The following is a 19,730-nucleotide window of genomic DNA, read 5'->3' as shown; positions in this document are numbered from 1 at the left end:
TAGCACGCATGTGCGGGGGAACCTTTACCCTTACCTTACAATTTACAACTATGCAACAGGAGTATAAACATCTTTGCTGGAATTTAAATCCCACCAGGCTAAATCAACCCCACTTCCTAGCAAATATGGTTAAGACCGCCTCCTCCTCCTTCAAAACAGACCTGGGAACGGCACCGCCTCTACCACCTCTTCTCTTCCCGCCTCCTCCCGGGGAAGCAAGGAAAGCGCGTTCCTCTGCTTCTTGACCTGTAGGGCTTTCCGTCGACGAGGCCTGGGCGAGTACCGCCCACCGGAGCTTTGGCTTAAAAGGAAACCAGTCAGTCTGCCTGCTGGAGTCGATGCGCAGGAAGCAAGATGGCGTCCACGAGCCGGTCAGTCGGGGGAAGGTGCCTCCGGTGGGAGGCTGTGTGTGGTTCGGGAGCCTTGACGTCGGGTTTTAAAAAGGGGGGGCGGTCCTGGCCGGGAGAATGAAGGGTGTCCGGGGCGACCGGGAGCAGCCGTGGCTGGAGCTCCTCTTAGGCCTCGGCCGCCCTTGACTTGCTGAGCTTCTAGCGAGCATCTTCCCTTTATGGCCTTTCTAGCGACTTCTCGCTCCGTGGCTCGTCTTCTCTCGCCGCCTGCTCCCTTCCCCGCCTTTTGCTCTCGCCTTTCTAGGCGCTTCGAGTCCCCAACCTCGATAGGCAACCCCGTTTTCCAGCCGTTTTCGCACTCCCCCCCCCTCGCCCCTTGCTGAGGCGCTTCCTTCGCATTAACCACCAACGTCGCCGGGGCTGAGTCGGCCGTGGCACCGACGGAGCGGAAAGGAACACCAAAACCTTTTTTTATTTTATTTTATAAGTAACCGCCACTCCTATCGCCTCCTTCCATTTTGCGGCATCTTGATCCGCTCACGCGATAAACGCGTGAACGTCCCTGAATAAAGTTAATGAATGCGTTAGGGATGTGGCGAGGGGAATATGTGTGCCGTTTTTTTTTAACAAAAAAAAATAAGGGGATGTTTATTGCAATTAATTCACGCATTTAGCATTTTAGGGTGACCCAACTGTCCAATTTCTGTGGGAAAGCCCTTTCTGTCGCAAAGGGTTAGGTGCCAAACTCAATCCAGTTTTTCCTGGATAAACAGTTTTTGTTTCCCCCTCCCCCCCGGAAGCCTAATTTGTACAAATTAAGTAGGGAGCAAACCTGGAGTTTTGCCAGTGGCTCATTTGCTTATGTAAGCCCAGTCCGGTTTAGAGTAAAGGGCCTCCCTTCTCAGGTGTTTGTGAGGAACATAATCCATAGTTTGAGAAACCTCTAATCAGTGTTGCTTAAACTGTGGTCATATTATGCCTGGGGGACCCCCCCCCCAGGAATCCATTAGGAGCCACCGGAATCAAAATTATTTGCCAACCCTTCTAGAAAAATAGCCCCATATTAAAATACCATCAAACAGTTGTTAGTGACAATGAATGCATCCCATTTAATTTTTAGTATAGTAAATATTAATAAATAGGACCAATATAAGTAAAGGCTCTTTGGTGGTCCTTCATACTTTTTAAAAGTGGGTAGGGGTCCTGAGAGAAAAAAACGTTTATAAGAAATGCAGCCCTGAATTATTATTATTTTTTTAATTGAAAAGTTTTACAATACATTTTTTAAAAAGACAAAACCCCTCCCAACCCCCTCCCCTCTCCCCAACCCTCCCCAACACCTCCCTCCCCCTCCCCCTCCCCCCTCCCCAACTTCCCAGAGCTCAATACAGGGTATAAATATACAAACAATCATAGTCTACCTTATGCAAACAACAATAAAATATTAAATCTATCGCACTTTAACTCTTATAAAATAACTACAAGCAATTTAAATATCACATCAATACTTATTCAAATGCTAGATGAAACTTTTTAATCCCATATTTATTCTGGATATAATCAATCCATCTTCTCCACTCCACAATATATCTCTGTTGCGACTGGTCTTTCAAGTACGCTAGCCCTGAATTATTATATGAACAGTTTTCTCTGGCAGCTGTAAAAATTAATGCCAGAATAAATTATTCTCTAAAACAATAGGAGGGTTACTTTAAACATCTGCAGATATAATATAAATTTCATTGCCATTGCCAGTGTTGCTTTTATATGTAGAAAAATGTTTTATGGTATAAATTTGCCAATGCATCACAGGAATATTTGGCTTTGGGTTATTAATTGTGTGTCTTAGATAGCTTTATGTTCTATAACAGTCTGTACTGTGTAGCATGTTGGGTTTTCCAATTAAGAATATTTTATAGGTAAATAAAAGCTAATTAGTTCTTGTCCCATCTTTGTTCTAGTCCTATCTTAGTCATGAAAGCTGGCTGGGTGTCTTTGAGCCAATCACTTTTCTTCAGTCCAGTCCACTTCACAAGCTTGTTTTTGTGGGGAAAATAGAAGGAGGAAGGAATATTATGTGTATTCACTCCCTTGAGTTATTTATAAAAACAAAGTTAGGATAAAAGAAAATTTCATTTTCTAAAAATATCAGCTCTACCCAATAATTGCTAGCCTTTGTATTGAGTTACTGGTTGCCTCTAAAATCTAGGAAATAAAGTAATAGGATCTGAATGAGTGAAAGTTTTTGTTTTTACTTGGATAGAAAAAGTCAGTTATTAAGCAGCAGTTTTAGAAGTATCTGCTCCTGTCTTGTTCTGTTTGGTTTTCATTAATTAATAATAAATGTGTAGAGTTGTTGAGAAAATTTGGTACAAGAAGAAAGTGAACTTTGTTGATCAATACTTTTATATTCTTCTAAACAGAAGAGTGATAACTTCGTAATAAGAATTGCCAAAAAAATCCTGTCATCACTGCTATCTTGCTAGTGTTCTGAAAAAATCTTAGCAGCCAAATGTCAATAGTGCTTGAAGTATATGCACTAATAGAGCCTTGGTGGAGCAGTGGGCTAATACCTCCTTAAGTAACACCAGCTGCCTGCAATTAGTGCAGGTTCGCATCCCACCAGGCTCAAGGTTGACTCAGCCTTCCATCCTTCTGAGGTAGGTAAAATGAGGACCCAGATTGTTGGGGGCAATTAAGCTGACTTTGTAATAATGCCGCTTGGGGTGTGTGTGAAAGCCCTAATAAGCAGGCATGTACATAGAATGAAGGCTACTGCTAAGCTTGTAAGCCGCCCTGAGTCTTCGGAGAAGGGCGGGATATAAATGGAATTAAAATAAAACAAATAAAAATAATAGATTAATTCTTTTTATATAAAGATGTTCTGTTTTCCTAAATTAACTACTGTATTTCTAAAGCAGTAGCAGTGAACATTTAATACTGCTTAAGAGTACTCAGGTATAAAAAGAGCAGATTAAAACTGGTAGCAAGGAAATGTATAGCAACAAAACTAACAACAGTCTTTACTAGCAAAAGACACAGATAAGGACAATGAATTTAATTAAAGGAATATTTCTGAGTAATGGAATAGTAATGAAGAGGTTCCGTCTCACATTTGTCTACTAAATATGTCTTATGAACAAAGCTCAAATTTACCTTCAGGCATGGTAACATTGAAGCAAATGGTGCTTAATGCAGTATGGTCCATTTAAATGTTTTAAATTCAGACTGACAATAAATATAAAGCTAGTACACAGGACATAAGCTGACATACAAGATTTGACTTATATTCCCCAGTGTTTTCCAACCCAGTGGTCTCCAGATGAATGGGGAAAACAGCTGCATGCATTAGAATTAATTAAACCAATTTAAAATTTTGGCTTGCGTGGTATTTCATTGGAATAGATGAGATGTTAGGGCCATAGTCACAAAATTGTTGGGTTCCTTTCCACGTATGTTTATGAGTATGCATTACTGCTTGTAATTTCAAACCTCTTATAGGAGATGTATGTTTTCCAAGCTGACACAACTTTGGGGTTGTGATTGAAGTTTAAATTAAATTTTAAGAGTTAGGCTTGCTAGGATCAGGAGAAAAATGTTTCAATAAATGGTCATACCAAAAAGTTAAAATATTTCAGAGATATTTGCCGTCCAAGGGAAGAATCAGTTAAGGATATAGTATATTTGTTGAAGAACACTATGATTTATCTTCAAAATGTTTCCAGGGAGCTCCTTTTTAAGAGTACTGACAGTTTTGTGGTTACTTCTAATTCTGTTTTTTTGTCAAGAACTTTTGAATTTCACATCTATAAAATTCATCGTTAGGCAACATACCAGATACTGTTTTTTCTTAGTATCATGGCCATGAAGTTGGTAGTCTGCACAATTATTTGCTTAGATTAGTAATGTGAAACAGATCATTTTGTGTGTGCTGTTCACTTTACTAATTTATTCTTGCTGATGATACCTCCAAAAGCCAGTCACCTTTTCCTTCCAAGAGATTAAATTGGATTTATTTTGGGCTTTATTTATTTGCAGTATTTCCCAGATGCACACAACAACAGTAGAATTAAAAGTACATTTTTTTCTATCATTAGTCTGTTAGTATTCTTAACTTAAATTTTGAATTATTTTATTTCCAGATTCTTAGTATTGTGGATATGCAGAAAAGAAAACATGTTTTTGAATTCAGATACCAATAAAGTTAACCAAAAGTACATATTGAACGCCTTTTCTTTAATATGATTTTAGTGGGATGAATAAAAGCAGACTTTTTTAAAAAAACAAAGCAATCTGAAGTTGGCATTGTAGTAGTTTGCTTGCTTAAAAGGATCCAGGGGAGCCAGGATACCTTTTAATGTATTGGTAATATTTCAGCTTGCAGCTGGATTCTGCTTGTTTTAGATTTTCTTAATGGCAAGATTAAAGGAGAGAAATTGGGCACTATGAATGAATATGCAATTTATGAATAAGTTTGAACCCTCCAGAATTCTGGCTACTTATTACATGCAAGAGTAGCTAATACTGTGTTCATATTGTTTATCTCATGGGCACACAAATATTAAATTTTAGAACCAGAGATATGACAAAATACCTTTAGCCCAGACATGTCAAACTTGCGACATCACGTGACGTCGCGCAACGTATCGGGATAGTTTTGCCAGTGCCGGCAATGGGGTGGGCGCGGCTTGCAGATGACATATCCGGCCTATGGGCCGGTAGTTTAATACCCCTGCTTTAGCCAAAATCATTGTTGCAACATAACACATTCAAGTAGGACAGGGGTGTCAAACTGCTGGCCCGTAGGCCGGATGCGCCCACCTCATTGCCGCCAATGGAAAAAAAGTCACATGTCGCGACACGTCATGTGAAGTTGCAAGTTTGACACCCCTGAAGTAGAATAACTTCTATTAAAATGAAGTGATCTGATTTCCATTTTACTTATATAAGGTACAGCTTACTAGGTGGTAACAAACATGAAGTATGTTTAAGGTACTTATTTTAAATAATCATTGTACTCCTGTTAATTGAATTTAATGCAGCTGGTTTTGTAAATGCTGCATGCGGGATTATTTTAAGATTGTTGATGGTAGTTCTATAGAGAAGTGCAAGTGATCCTTGACTTATGACCACAGTTTGACCATAATTTTTAATGCTAACTGATAAGGTTAAGCGAATCATGTCTTTATGTGAATCTAGCTTCTACCATTAACTTTGCTTGTCAAAGAAGGTTGTAAATGACAATTATGAGACCTTGGACTTTGTAACTGTTGTAAATACATGCTGGTTGGGAGACATCTAAATTTTGATCACATGACCATGGGGATGCAACAGTTGTAAATGCAAGGACTAGTTGTAAATTACTTTTTTTCAGTACCACTGAAACTTTGAACTGTTGTTAAACAAGTGGCTGTAAGTCAAGGACCACCTATGATTGCAGAAATGGCAGTTGAATGAAAGAAAAACCAGGAATTTAACAGGACATACACTTTGGATATTTATCTGTATGATAAACTCACATTCTTGAGTGGTGCTTGCGCTTCCAATACTATTATGTAGAAAATGGAGTTTTTTAAAAAAAATAATCAACAAGCAACTTCTTATTAGTTTGATTAGTTTAGCTATATATGAGCCTCTAATTTTGCATAATTTCTATTTCCCATTCAGGGCTATATGTGACTTTTAGTTAAATTAGTTATTTCATATGCTATTTTTAAAGAACTACATAATCCATCTTCATTTATGTAGCTCCATCGTATTGAACAAGATCGTCTATCCTTTCCTTGCCCTGCTTCCCATTTTGATAATGGCCGCTAATGGATGGTGACAGTAGTCTGACATATCTGAAAAAAGCCACATGGGAAATGCTGGTATATATAATACCGTAACAAATGATGTCAGACGCAGTTGTGAATTTCACTTCAAATGAATTTTCCGAAAGCATTAGAAATGAATGATTCAAAAATTAAATAAAACGTGCTATTTACTGTAAATTGTCACATAAAATTTAATTTTATATTTTTTAAAGCTTGGACGTTCTGCCTAGAGTGACATGTCCAAACCACCCAGATTCCATTTTAGTAGAAGATTATAGAGCTGGAGACATGATTTGTCCAGAATGTGGACTCGTCGTAGGTGAGTAATTATACATTATATATTCTTTTGTTTTTCATGTTCTTGATGTTTCATAATTTTCTCAAAAGTCTAAAATCATTGTATTTTTATTACTAATCACTGCACTTTTCAAACAGTTCTGAATAAGTTTTCACATTCACTAATTAATAGATGAATAGTTGCAAATGTTTATACAGGTGATTTGTGTTAGTTAAGTACTCAAAGCATCAGTAAAAGAACAGCTTTTAAAATTTTGTTCTTTTCTGTCATTACTGTCTCTTGCATTAAATTGCTTGAGAACTTGCTAGCTTACGGCAACAAAAACATCCATTTAGCCTTACCTTTAATATAAATCTTACAGGATTTGTATCTACATTTTAGCTTTTTTTCCCTTGCAGGACAGAAAAACAGTTGTAGATTTTTCTTGTCTGAGAACTTTACTGAATTGCTCAGAGCTATAAGTTTGTATGATGGCATTTAACACTGAAACTATCTTTGACACGGATTTGTAATTCTAATAGGGCTGCAAGGCTCTAGATCACGATTAAGTTTTCAGTGTAAATCAGTGCTTTCTCAACTATGCTGGTTTCTAGCCAGCTTTGCAGACAAGCCAAAGGGGTAGTTTTAAACTTTGAACCCTTGGTGCTGTGAAGATTATCAGAAGGTTCTCTTTTGCCTATAGTTGCATTTGTGATCATTTCGCTAAATCAGCAATTCAATTGGAAACTGCTGCAAGGAGGGTCTTTTTAATGATAACTTGCAGATGTCTGCAAAGGCCACGGTTTGCTTCTTTTCTGGGACGCCTTCAATTATTTCTGGAATATTTAGTTATAGAAAAATACTGAACCCTTGAATGTCCCTATTGTCTAAAGAATTCCATTCCTGAAATATTAATTGTCTACATTTGTAGTAGCAACTCAGTTGTAGAATTCCTTCTTTAGGAAGGATTGTTACCTACTATGTATTCTTGTTGGTGCCAGATGAATTCTCCCCTTTGTAAGGATTTTCTGGGATTTAAGTGGTTGAAATAGAATGAATTTGGAATTTTTAGGGACTTGGGGGTCTAGTTCAGAGGTGTCAAACTGCCGGCCCACAGGCCGGATGCGTCATCTGGAAGCTGCGCCCACCCCATTGCCAGCTATAGTGAAAAGCTCTGATACGTCACGTGATGTCACGTGATGTCGCAAGTTTGACATGTCTGGTCTAGCTTTACTCTTTGCTTCTGCATCTTATTATTTGATCTCTGCAGTGCGTCAACATATTATGTTGTGATTTTGTTTTTTATTGTATAACAAAAGTTAAATAGTCTTTTGTATGTTCACAATTTAGAGACAAGCTCAGATTGATTATAAACTTCTAGAGAAGTAAATAATATCTGACAGTAACACCTTAGTAGCTAATGGGTTAAAAAGGTTCTATGTAGTGTAAATCAGGGGTCTCCAACTCCCAGTCCGTGGCCTGATGCCGGACTGCAGCTCATTTAAAACTAGGCTGCAGAAGTGGTGGGCAAGCATGCGTGAAGCTGTATTTGTGAAAGTGGCGCATGCGCAAAACCATCCCCTCTGTCTCCCCCACATTGCCACTCCCGCCTCTGCTGGTCCACCTAGCGAGAAAGATTGAAGACCGCCGGTGTAACTGGTTTCTAAAATGCATGTTTAAATGGAGGTTTTAAAAATGTAAATTGAGCTCTTAGGGGGTATTGTACAAAATGAATGTAATAGCTTTAATCAAGTAAAATAACTGGTTAGGGAAAACTGATTTAAGCTAAATTACATTGCAAAACTTCTGCAGAGAAATGTAATAAAATTTGTATAATAAAAAGAATAGGTAGGAATAGGGATTTGCAAATCTTGTAAACCCAGGAATCCTATATATTTCATCTAGAGCAATTCAAACTGCATCTGATTCAGGATTTATTTCTAGAAATTGACAACATGACCCTGAAATGATATGGTTCTGGCAGAGATTTAGCATGTAGGAGAGAAAAACCTCCCTGTAATTCTGTGGACTGTTCAATTTTAGACTGATAAATTTTGCATATTGCTAATTGGGAATATGAATGAAGAAGTCACTTTTCTTTTGAAGATGTTGAAAAGCATTTGGATATGGGAGGGTGAAGGATAACAATAGTTTGTTCCACATATCATGGCAAACAAGGTAATTTAAAAACCTAATGGACATGTTTTCATAAAATGAGAAGTCTTGTTAGTTGTGACATTGGTTAGGTTTTTTAACAAGTATAACCTTGCCAATTCAGTTATGATTCAGTGTACTAGATCCCTCAAAAATACATTAGTAATCAAGTTAAAAACAATCTTTGGAAACTCCTGGCGTACAGGAAAGTGTCAAAATCATTGGAGAAAAGCCGATGTTATTTCAGTCTTTAAAGGGGAACATGTGGATCTAGGAAACAACAATTATTTTAACATCAGTACCTGATAAAATCCTAGAAAAGATAAGCTATGGGTTCATTAGAAAGAAACAAGGTGATGGTTTAGATTTGTTAGAAATAAATTGTGCCAGACAAATCTTACTGCTATTTTTTTTTGAGAAACTAATAACTTTAACAGACCAAGGGATCTAGTTTTATACCTTTCTGCCTAGATTTCAGTAAAACATTTGTTGAAGTTGATCGTAGTCTCCTTCTTAGAAAATGGAGCAGAGTAGGAGGGATGGCCCCACTAGCAGAAAGATTTGCAGTTGGTTGAAGAAAAGCACCCAGCACATGGTCCTTAATGAGCTACATCTACATGAAGGGAGGCATTTAGGGTACTGACCTGGGGTCTGTGTTCCTCAGCATTTTTATAAATGATGATAGAAGGAATGCTCATCAAATTTGCTAATGACACAAAGCTTGGGGTTTGTTTGGGCTAATATTTCACAAGATAGTCTCAAGATTCGAAAGGATCTCGATAGACTTGAATATTTGGTTCGACCCAACAAAATGCTGTCCAGTGATGCAAAACGTAAGGTGTTGCTCTTAGAGAAACACAGATGCACAGGCACAAGACATTTGATACCTGGATTGTCAGTTGTACTTGTTGCAGAAGAACAGCCTGCCTCCAAGAGGTCTGTCACTGGAGGTTTTCAACAAAAGTTGAACAGCCATTTGTCTGGGATAATATGAGGGGCCCTGCCCTAAAGCAGGAGGTTGGATTAAAGAATCCAATGGTTCTTACAATGTATTATTCTGTGTTCTAGAATCATACAGTAGTGAGGCAGAAGGAAAAAGGTCTGTGTCGTCCATTAGCTTTACCCTGCCCGTAGTAGGTCTCTTTCTAGGTACTGAGTGCACATTCATAAGCTTCACAGTGGAAGATTTAAGGATGAGACTCAGATAAATTGCATTTATTTTACACGTGAAAGAAGATCTTAGCAACAGTCTGTAGCCTGCACAGCTGAATCTAGTTGTTTTCATATGTCAGCTCCTAGCTTTAATCCTGTGTGCCTTTTTTCTCCTTATATGATAATTTAACTTTTTGTCATCTGTTTCTCAAGTTTAGATTTTAAGGGTACCTGCAGTATAATATAATGATAGCGTATGGTCCTGTAGTCTAAACTTGTGAATTTAGTGGCTGCAGTTTTCATATAAATATAGTCCTTACTTACTGACCACAGTTGGGACTGACAACTGTTGATAAGCAGCACAGTGGTTAAGTGACCACGCGGACTTACAACATCAGTTCCAGCTGCATTATCACCATAGGTCATTAAGTGTGACATCACATGACTGACTTGTGACTTCCTGCTGGCTTCTCCATTGATTTTGTTGGCCAACCAGCTGTGACGGTCCCAAATGGCAACCACATGATTCTGGGACACTGACTGTTACAAATGCATCATAGTTGTTAAAGCATCTGAATAGCAATTTCGAAGACTGCAAGTCTCCTTTTTTAATGTCATAACAGTTGCTGAATGAATGGTCAATCAGCAAGGACTACTTATAGTCCACTATTAGCTCTAGACTTTCCTACTCTTAGTGTACAGCGTCTTCAAAATCTTGCAACCATCAACTAAAATATAATATTTCCTGATTTTAGATAGTATAAAAATTGGGTGCTATGAACAGTTTGACTATAATTGAATGACTATCTTAATTGATAATGACTTGAAATTGTAGAAAGATTTATTGTTGAAGATAACATGACAATTTTAAGGAAATACTCTGAAGTTTGATAATTGCTGTGTAAAAAGACCTATCTATTTAGACATAATCCTTCTAAAGATACTTAGTCTAGAACAGGGGTGTCAAACTCAATTTCATTGAGGGCCGGATCAGCATTGCGGTTGCCCTCAAGGGGCCGGGTGGGTATGGCCAGGGTGGGCGTGGCCTACTGGGTGGGCGTGGCTAGAGTGCATATGGCCTACTGGGTGGGCATGGCCAGCTCTACATCGTTCGCATCAAGGGTGCCTATGGGGGCCCGGGCAGGAGTGGGACAGATCTGAGGGCTTCTGGGCCAGGGCCAAGGCAGCGGGGGCCGTTCCCTCACTGTTTCCAGGATGGCTTCGGGGGCCACATGAAACCACTTTGTGGGCCGGATCCGGCCCCCGGGCCTTGTGTTTGACATGTCTGGTCTAGAACCAGACTGGGCTTCCTTTGCTGTCAATTTGTTTAAGTAAAAATGCTGCAACTGATGCAAAACCACATTGTGGGTCTCGGTCTCCTGACTTTTTAGTGTGTAGGTAGTTCTCAGTTCAACCATAATTGATCATGGCCATAGATCATGTGGGTCTTTAACCAGGTCACCACTGGTTTTATAACCTATTCTGTGGCAGCCATTAAATGAATGCAGCGGTTATTAAATGAACATATCCACTAATTGTGACAGTCATTAATGGAACCCAGTGTACCCACTGGGCATTTTCTTTGCCAGAAACCAGAAGAATGTACATGTGACTGCAGCATGCTGCAAATTGCCATAAATACAGGTCAGTTGTCAAGCACCCAGAATGTGTGTGTGGCTGTCAGAACCTCAAAACTGGATTGCAAATGGCTCTGGAGAAGAGTGTTATAACTTTAAACAGTTGCTAAACAGCCAGTCAAAAGTCAACTACCTGTAAGAGTGAGGCGAAACTGTAGTATTCCTTCTGTGGCTCATGGCTGAGCCAAGGCTGTTTTTTCCCCCCTCAGCTCCGTCCTTCCTTGGGAGGTAAGAACTGTCATTCATCACTAGTATTTTCAGTTTCCATGGTTTTTGTTCTATAAAATTGTGATAAAGTTGCTAACCTAGGAAACAGTATAGAAAAAAATGACACAACATAGAGAACAAGGCTGTGGGAATCTTTGATTTCTAAGATAATGTTGAATCTCATTTTGGGGCAGCTTGCTTGTGGCATTTCTGGCATTTAAATAGATCTCAAGTAGCAGAGTTTAGAAAGATTGCTGCTAAAGCTTTAGAGCAGAGATCCCCAATCTTTTGGGCACCAGGGACTGTGGAGAAAGGTTTTTCCATGGACCAGAGATTGCGTGGTTTTGTGTGCTGCCTGCATCACGCAGATGGGGCTTTGCTTGTTTGTGTGGACCACTTGCTGGCATGCTGGAGCCCGGTACACCGACCAGTGGTTGGAAACCCTTGTTCTAGAGAACTACTTTCAGTAGGTTTAGCTAGATAACCCTATCCAGGTATGGACTGACCCAGAATAAGGCTTCTTTGGATGTAGAATAAATCTTAGGGCACCTTTGATAGCTTAATTAGTGTGTCTTTCTTTCCTAAATTACATTGCTATATAAGAAAATTTGATTTTTTTTCTTGATTCAGATACCACTATTCTTTAACCTCTCAAAAATAATCCAATGCTAATTTAATTTTATAACTGTGCCTGTGTTATACTCATAGGTAGTTTTTTGTTTTTTATTATTTTGATTTACTCTTATTTTAATTTTAGTTGTGTTTTACGGTTTTATTTTTTGAAAAGGAAGGCTGGTGATTTTGCCAGTCATTAGAGGGCAGCACATTCCCTATTTAACATCTGAAGAAATTGTATGGGATTGTCTTGTGTTCAAAGTTCCTAAAATACAGTGCAGTGTCGGTAGTGGAGAAAAAATATTAAAACAGATGCCAGCAGAAATCCACAGTATGGAAAGTTAACCTAATAGTTTAAGATTAATTAGAATTGGATATCCATTTTAGAGAAATAATTGGCTATTCACTGTATTCATTGTGTGAGCTAAAGTCAGAAAGCTGTGATGCATTTATAGCCTAAGATTTTTTCATCTGTGTTGCTTGGAGTTTTAAGATTGCATGAGAATATGACGGGTTCTATGAGAAAGTTTTAAGTTCACTCAAAAGCTGCCAGATTTGATCACTAGAGCTTTGCCTCATGGTCAAGACTCCTGGGATTTTCCCAAAGTAACAGGTTTCATGGACTGAAAAAAGTCTTAAACCCCTGGTATAGGCAGCTATTTTTTATTTTTTATTTTGCTAGGTCATCTCTGTAAACAAATACATAATTACGTGATTTTTCCCCCTATTACTTCATAGTAGTAAATAAAAGTTAATAGATTGTGCCCAGGCCTCCACATGATAAGCTGATCTTGGCAATATGAAACTATAAAGTCATGAAGTTTTTCAGCTGGATGTGTTTTAGATTTTGTCATCCTTTATTTCCAGATTAAGAACGCTCATTGTTACTGGCACAGAAACTACCAGTTAAGGGGGAAGGGAAAAAAAAATCTTAAGTATAAAGTTGTAAGTTTTTGAATGATGACATTATGGAAGATTATTTTCAGGAGAGAAAAAAAAGTAGAAATGGAGAGCCACTTTTGTCTAGAAGTTAAGGCACCAGGCTAGAAAGCAGTAGGCCTCTGAGCTCAAGTTCCATCTTAGCCATGAAAGCCAACTGAGTGAATTTGGGCCAGTTACTCTCTTTCAGCCCAACTCACTTCACAGGGCTATTATTGTGGGGAAAATAGGAGGAGGAAGTTATATGTGTTGGGTCGTTTGTAAAAATAATAAAGATGGGATATAAACAGTGGTGGGATTCAGCCAGTTCGCACCAGTTCGGCAGAACCGATAGCTCTGCCCAGAACGGACTCCCGGAAGCAGCATCCACACAGAGAACCGGTTGTTCACGTATTTGAATCCCACCACTGGATATAAACAATCCAGTGTTTTATAGTTTTGCTAGTATGAATTGCATTAGCTTGCATTTGGTGTCGGGTCAGTTGAATTCCTTATATTCTTCTGTGCATGTTTATTCTTTTTGCTACTTTTCTGCATTTTGGGGGGGGGATGAGACTAAGTTAGGATTATTCTGTGGAATAATCATAGTAAATTTCTGAAATAGTTCAGTTTTAATTTTGGATGTGTAAATTCAGTTCTGCAAAAGTGTTCTTTGGGTAAGATAATAAAATGTTTAAGAAATTTAGCAAAATTGGGCTGCCTGCTTCTGAGTACTGGAACAATTGTACCCTAGAGAGACTAAAGAATCAACTGCTAGGCTGGAGAATATTCTCTAGTGTTCTTAGTATTGATCTTTAAGGGTTGGGGAATATTTTTTAAAAAAAAGTTATTGAAATTTTATTTGATACTTTAGGTGGCTCTGGAACTTCAGAGACTTGATTGCATTTCTTTTATGGGAGAAGCAATGCTTAGGGAGTGAGAGCAGGATGGGCTACATAGAATGTTCCAGCATAATCATGGAAGATATCTAATATGGACAGATAAGATTAAAGAGAGATGGAAATATACTAATAAAATACTTTACAAAACGGATTATAGAAAAACAAAAACATTTTCGGAGAAGGAATAGGAATGAAATGGGCGATCTTCACTTAAACAACATAAGATGTGACAAGGAGAGTGAGTGGGTGGCCATATAAATTTTCTAAATAAATATAAATAAATATTTGTTAAATAAGAAAGCAGCAGACCTAGATGAAATACACAATGAACTGTTTTAACTATCTTTTCTACAGTTTTAACTCCCAGCAGCTCTGTTTCAACAAACTGTATACATCCTCCTAAAGAAGAAAGCTTCAAGAGAATATGAAAGTCATATAATTTTTTCTGTTAAATTTTCCTTACTATCCGCAAACACCCCCCCCCCCCGGAAACATACGTATAGAGAAGTGCCCTATGATCAGGCAGGTTTCAGAAAAAATAGATGTACATAAGATTAGATATCTGAATATAGTTAACTTAAGATGTTAGCTATTTATCTGCCTAATGTTGGTAGTCTAAACTTTATTTTAATCTCTGTCAATTTATATTTTAGTAATTGTATAATATGTCACTTCAGGTTAAGAAAAATACAATTTCTGTAGTTAGTAGAGTTGTGCAACTAATGGATTTTGAACTTAGATCCAGGGCGTAGGCAGGTAACAGCCAACAGAGTAACTTAAGTTGCCATGTTTTAAAACTACTGAAGTGTTCCTTAACCCTGCTGTATATTTGAAGAATTGGGATGAATGTGTTTTTTTATAATAGTTTATAACAAACCAATGAACCACCATGGCATACTTTTCTTGCTTTAACTCTGGTCCTTGTTAGGTAATGAAGCTGTGACTGCTGTCTGCATTTGAGAGAAGCAGCCACGATATGCCTTCCACCATCGCTTCTCAAGACTTTTATAGCCCCAGATGCCTAAGAGCAGATGGGCTCATTTATTCAGTGCCTTGCTCACAGTTTACTTACAAGCTTACAGGCTGGAGTTCCAGCTGCCTGGCTAATTGAACCATACCCAGGCATTATCAGGAATGTGCTGACGTGTAGATGCAGCCTCACTCCACCCATGCCCTTAGCTTAAAAAAGTGAGCGGGGATAGAGAGGGGGAGGGAATGTTGGAGAAAAGGAGGTAAGGAAATGGCAAGCATTATAAGGAAGCTGGAGGCCACCTCTGCAGATTTATAATTATTACAGGGAAGTAAGAGGACTATCAAACAATTGTCAGGACTACGAGCTATGGTAGGCACATTATCCTGATGGTAAGCAGCATATCCTGGTGGGATTCGTTCCTGGAGCTTGCTTTGGAAACACAGTTGGAGTGCTCAAAAGAAACGCTTTCAAGTAGGGCCCCCCCAAAAAAGAAAAAGAAACTGCACAGGCATCCGAACAAATGCAAGACCTTTTGGAATGAGGCAAAGGTTGTGCTGTATTCCACTTTGCGGAACTTAAGACTTTTAATTGTGATAATGACTAATCGTCAAAGACTGACTTACGTGACTACATCAACTTGCAAAGCCTAAGAGGGTGGAGTTAATTCAGGGCAACAGCCTTCTACTGGGAAACAATACTGTGTGTGCTACAATAAAGCATTTTATGGTTATCTTCTACACTGGGTGCACAGTCCTTGGAAAACAGAGAACCCTCATAGTCTCACAGATAATTTTGTAGTTGACCTGTTTTTTTTTTAAAGAGAAGAATATTTGTATATCTTATTGAAATAAGTAATTCCTTTAATATTAAAAATAAAATATGCCACGTTTATTACACTGTCCTGAATAGATGTGTTTTTTCTATATGCCAACTTTTGCTTATTTGGCCAAAGTTATCGTCACAATACTGTTGATTATTAAAGCAGGAATGGTGCCGAATTCACAAGAGGCTACCTCTCTCCAGTGAGTCATATAGGTCATTCCCATGTGTTTGGGAAAAAATATTACATAATAGCTATGCTCAGTGTTCTATTTATATAGCGCCAGGATTTCAAGTACATCTTGCTTTTTTTAGACGCAGTAAACAGTAATGAGAGTTTGCCTCAAAGTGAAGTTACCGCTAGGCCTTAAAAGGAACAATGCTTAAATATTTACATAAAAGCTAACAGCCAAAAAGGGAGCATGAATCCCAGTATAAGCTTGCAAGAAGATGATAGGATGGTGGAAGGGATGCATCTTGCTGATCATGTTTTAGCCTCATTCTTTGTCTTAATATATGCTTTAAAAATAGCTATTCTAGCAAATAAAAAACAATTTTACTTCTGGGGTTGGTTGATGCCATCATGAGAAACTCTCACAATGGCACAAAAGGCATTTCAGTTCTGCAGTTCTGTTACCCAAATTTGGGGATGCAAAAGAAGCATAGATGTGCTGTCATTAGCCCAAGATCTTATTTTAAAGTCAGTCATAACCTGGAGATTATAAATGAAGTTAATTGGTCAATGATTGGTAGCATTATGTCAAGTTAAACCTAGCATGCAGGGCAAAGAATATGGCTGAGCTACTGTAGTTCTGGAAAAAAAAAACTCTGTTCTCAACTTTGTCAGTTATGGTTCATCCTCTGTTTCTAGAAGTCATTCTTAATCATTATAATTCTGTACAATAAAACTTTGTAGAAGTTATTTTGTCATTTTGTTCGAGTGATTCAGCTAGAGCAGAGGTCCCCAACCTTTTGGGCATCAGGGACCGGTTCTGTGGAGAGAGGTTTTTCCACAGACCGGAGGGTGCATGGTTTTGTGTGCTGCCTGCATCTCGCAGATGGGGCTTTGCTTGTTTGTGTGGACCAGTTGCTGGCATGCTGCGGCCCGGTACTGATCTATGGACTGGGGGTTGCGGACCCAACAGAATCATACTAGATGTTACTACTACTCTAAAATTAGGCATATCTCAGTCATGGTGTTAGCAACACAACACATTTTTCAAATTTGATTTTAAATATAGCTGTATATTAATCTGATTGGTATGGCTGACAAGATCCTATGTGGAATCACTACTTTGTATTCATGATATAAATGTCGGGCAAAATTCTTGATGTTCTTGTTCCCTGTTTTCTATGTGTATAGCCTTAGTAGGTGTCTTCTGCAACACAGAGCTTGGGACAAAGCACTGAGTTCAATTATTTCTAAGTCTTTTTCGAACCTGTTGTCTTTTTAGAGGAAGTCTTTTCTGAGTCATGATTTGGAAAATAGTTCCACTTAGTAATGTCAGTAATTTTGGCGCATTTATAGTTTATGAAATCATGACTATATCTGGATATTTTTTTCTAATTACAGATTGTTTCCTTTTTTCTACAGGCTTGATAACAAGCCAGCAGCTGAATAGCCTTCATTAGCAACAAATCAGCCTTCGCATTTTGTATAAAATATTTTTTACATATAATGGGAAAATTTGAAACAGTGAAATTATTCTCCACTTTAATATATAAACTCCCTTTTATAGTTTGTTCATTTTAAATGCTTTTAGGATGAGCACAATTACAGGATTTCTAATATAATTTCAAGTCATAATACAGATTGCTTTTTAAAACAAAGAAATGTAGTTAATGAATGGAATATTAGCATTGATGATACATTTTGTCAGAAACTTCTCTCAAAGATCTTCGGATGCTAAACTAATGTAGACCTCATACACAATGAAAATTTGTCAGTTAATATATGCATAGCCATCAGTTATTGAATTTTCTTTTGGGACAAACAGCATGAAGCAGGCAGCCAAAATTGGATTAGAAATTCTAAGCTAAAGAAACATATTTATGATCTCTCCTTTACTCAGAAAGGCTGCACCATTAGAATTCACTCTCTGTCCACTGATCTCCAGTGAATTGCTGCCCCTGATCCACCATAAGTGTTTACCATGAAGCCCACTCCAGGCAGCTGCTTCTCATGAGTAGATTGCAGGAACTGAGGTTTTTGCAGTAACTGAGGTGGTGAATTGAGTGGCTGAGAGTTGAAGGATTTCAGTCAAGTTCACAGCTGTAATGCAGCGTGTATGGACACAAAGTTCACACCAGCATCATTTTAACATTCTCGGATGTAATTTATACCCACAGAGAGATTTTTCTGAGTGTCAGGATAAGAGAATTCCACTTGATGATTCAACATTCTGGATTAAAAAAGGGAAATAAAGGAGGGATTTAAAGATTTGCAAACTTTTGCCAAAAAGTTCAACGAGGAGTTAAATGTAAGATAATTTAAAATGGATAAAGGGATAGTTATTTTGAAAGATTGGTTTTCTTGAAATTAGATTTAAAATAAACAAACTGGACCCTTGAATTTTTTTTGTTTAGTATTAAAGAGTGTAGACAATAGTTGGATTTTACAAACCAAAAGATAATGGTAACATTAACCAGACTGCAAGGTTGACTCTAATTACAGGATACCACCTGAGATAAAAGTATTAAGGGCACAGGAAGACAAAATGAAATGAAGAGAAAGCTTGCCTTTTATTCTTTCCCTTGCAACTGAGATATTTTCACTTTTGGATTATAATATAATGGCAACCATCAGAAGAACAGCAAAAACAGCGCGTGGGGGGTGGGGTGGTGGCGGTGAAAGAGGAGATTACTAAAGCTATCAGCAGAGAGGAATTATATCAGATTTACTTAAGAAAATGGTTGAGGAATTGGGCAGCTTGTTCCCTAAATCACTTGATACTCAATTGACCAAATCAGTTAACATGAAATTTCAAGCTTTGGAAACAAGAGTGGGATCAAAGACTTGTAAAGATGAAAGGCCAGACAGAGAAGTTAAGAAGGAGAGCTCATGGAGAGCTCTGGAGACAGTTATCCGAATTTGTAAAACAAATTAACGACAAGGTGGAAATTCTGGAGTGTAAGACTGATGACCACAATTGGGATCAGAATTTCTCTTGCTAACCAAAGCATTTGAAAGCAGCCCAATTTTCTGACTTTCTAGCCACGGATCTTAGTGAATCACTGCAAATCCGTCTTCCTGTATTGACTTCGCTTATTGGAGGCCAGCTGGGAAGATTCTAAATGGCAGTCAAATGCCCCTGGGATGTTGCCACTGTTGTAAAAATATGCTGGTTGCCAAGCATCTAAATTTTGATCATGGGACTAGGGGGAGGCTGTGATGGTCATATCTGCAAGTGCCAGTTGAAAGTCGAGGAAAGAGCTGGAAAGAGAACTATAGATAATTTGGTACTACTAACACTGAGAGAGAGAAAAAATTGAGATATCGAACAATTCCACAGGATTCCGGTAAAAGATATTAGAGAAAAGATTATGAAAGCTTCAGTAATTTTTTTTAAAAATTGGAATGAGGAAGATACAGAAGCAGAAAGTGATAAAGTTAATTAGAATAAATACAAGATTTGTGAGAATAAGAAATGTTCCAAAGAATGTCTTGATGCACTTGGCAGGAAGAAGAAAAAAAGATTACGTTTTGCAGCAATGTTTTAATACAAGATGGAAGATTGATGATGCAGGTGTAATTGTTCTTAAATTCCTGTTAAACCTTCCGTAAGAGAAAAGAGTATTCTTATTTGACTGATAGATTAAAACAAAGTTCCATTTTGATGGGATAAATTGGAAACTGTTTATTTTTAAACAGCAGAGGTTTTGGTTGAATTTTGGTTGCCACAGAAACAAT

General features: G+C 38.0%; 1 protein-coding gene across 2 annotated transcripts in view; it reads left to right on the top strand.

The window, feature by feature from the left end:
* The first annotated feature begins 321 nt into the window (after window positions 1-321).
* Window positions 322-19,730, top strand: part of GTF2B (general transcription factor IIB) — a 37,586-nt gene continuing 18,177 nt past the window's right edge. For both annotated transcript variants that reach the window (XR_014025789.1, XM_081322489.1), the window contains exons 1-2: window positions 322-371; window positions 6,379-6,485. Coding sequence is in view for 1 of the 2 variants with exons in the window: in XM_081322489.1 (XP_081178615.1) it covers window positions 355-371; window positions 6,379-6,485 (124 nt within the window). In the remaining variant the exon portion in view is untranslated. The remainder of the gene's footprint in view (window positions 372-6,378; window positions 6,486-19,730) is intronic.

The sequence above is a fragment of the Vipera berus genome (assembly GCF_964194415.1).
Source record: "Vipera berus genome assembly, chromosome: 3".
NCBI classification, from domain to species: Eukaryota; Metazoa; Chordata; class Lepidosauria; order Squamata; family Viperidae; genus Vipera; species Vipera berus.
Note: the sequence above shows the minus strand (reverse complement) of the source record. Positions and strands in the feature narration are given on the sequence as shown.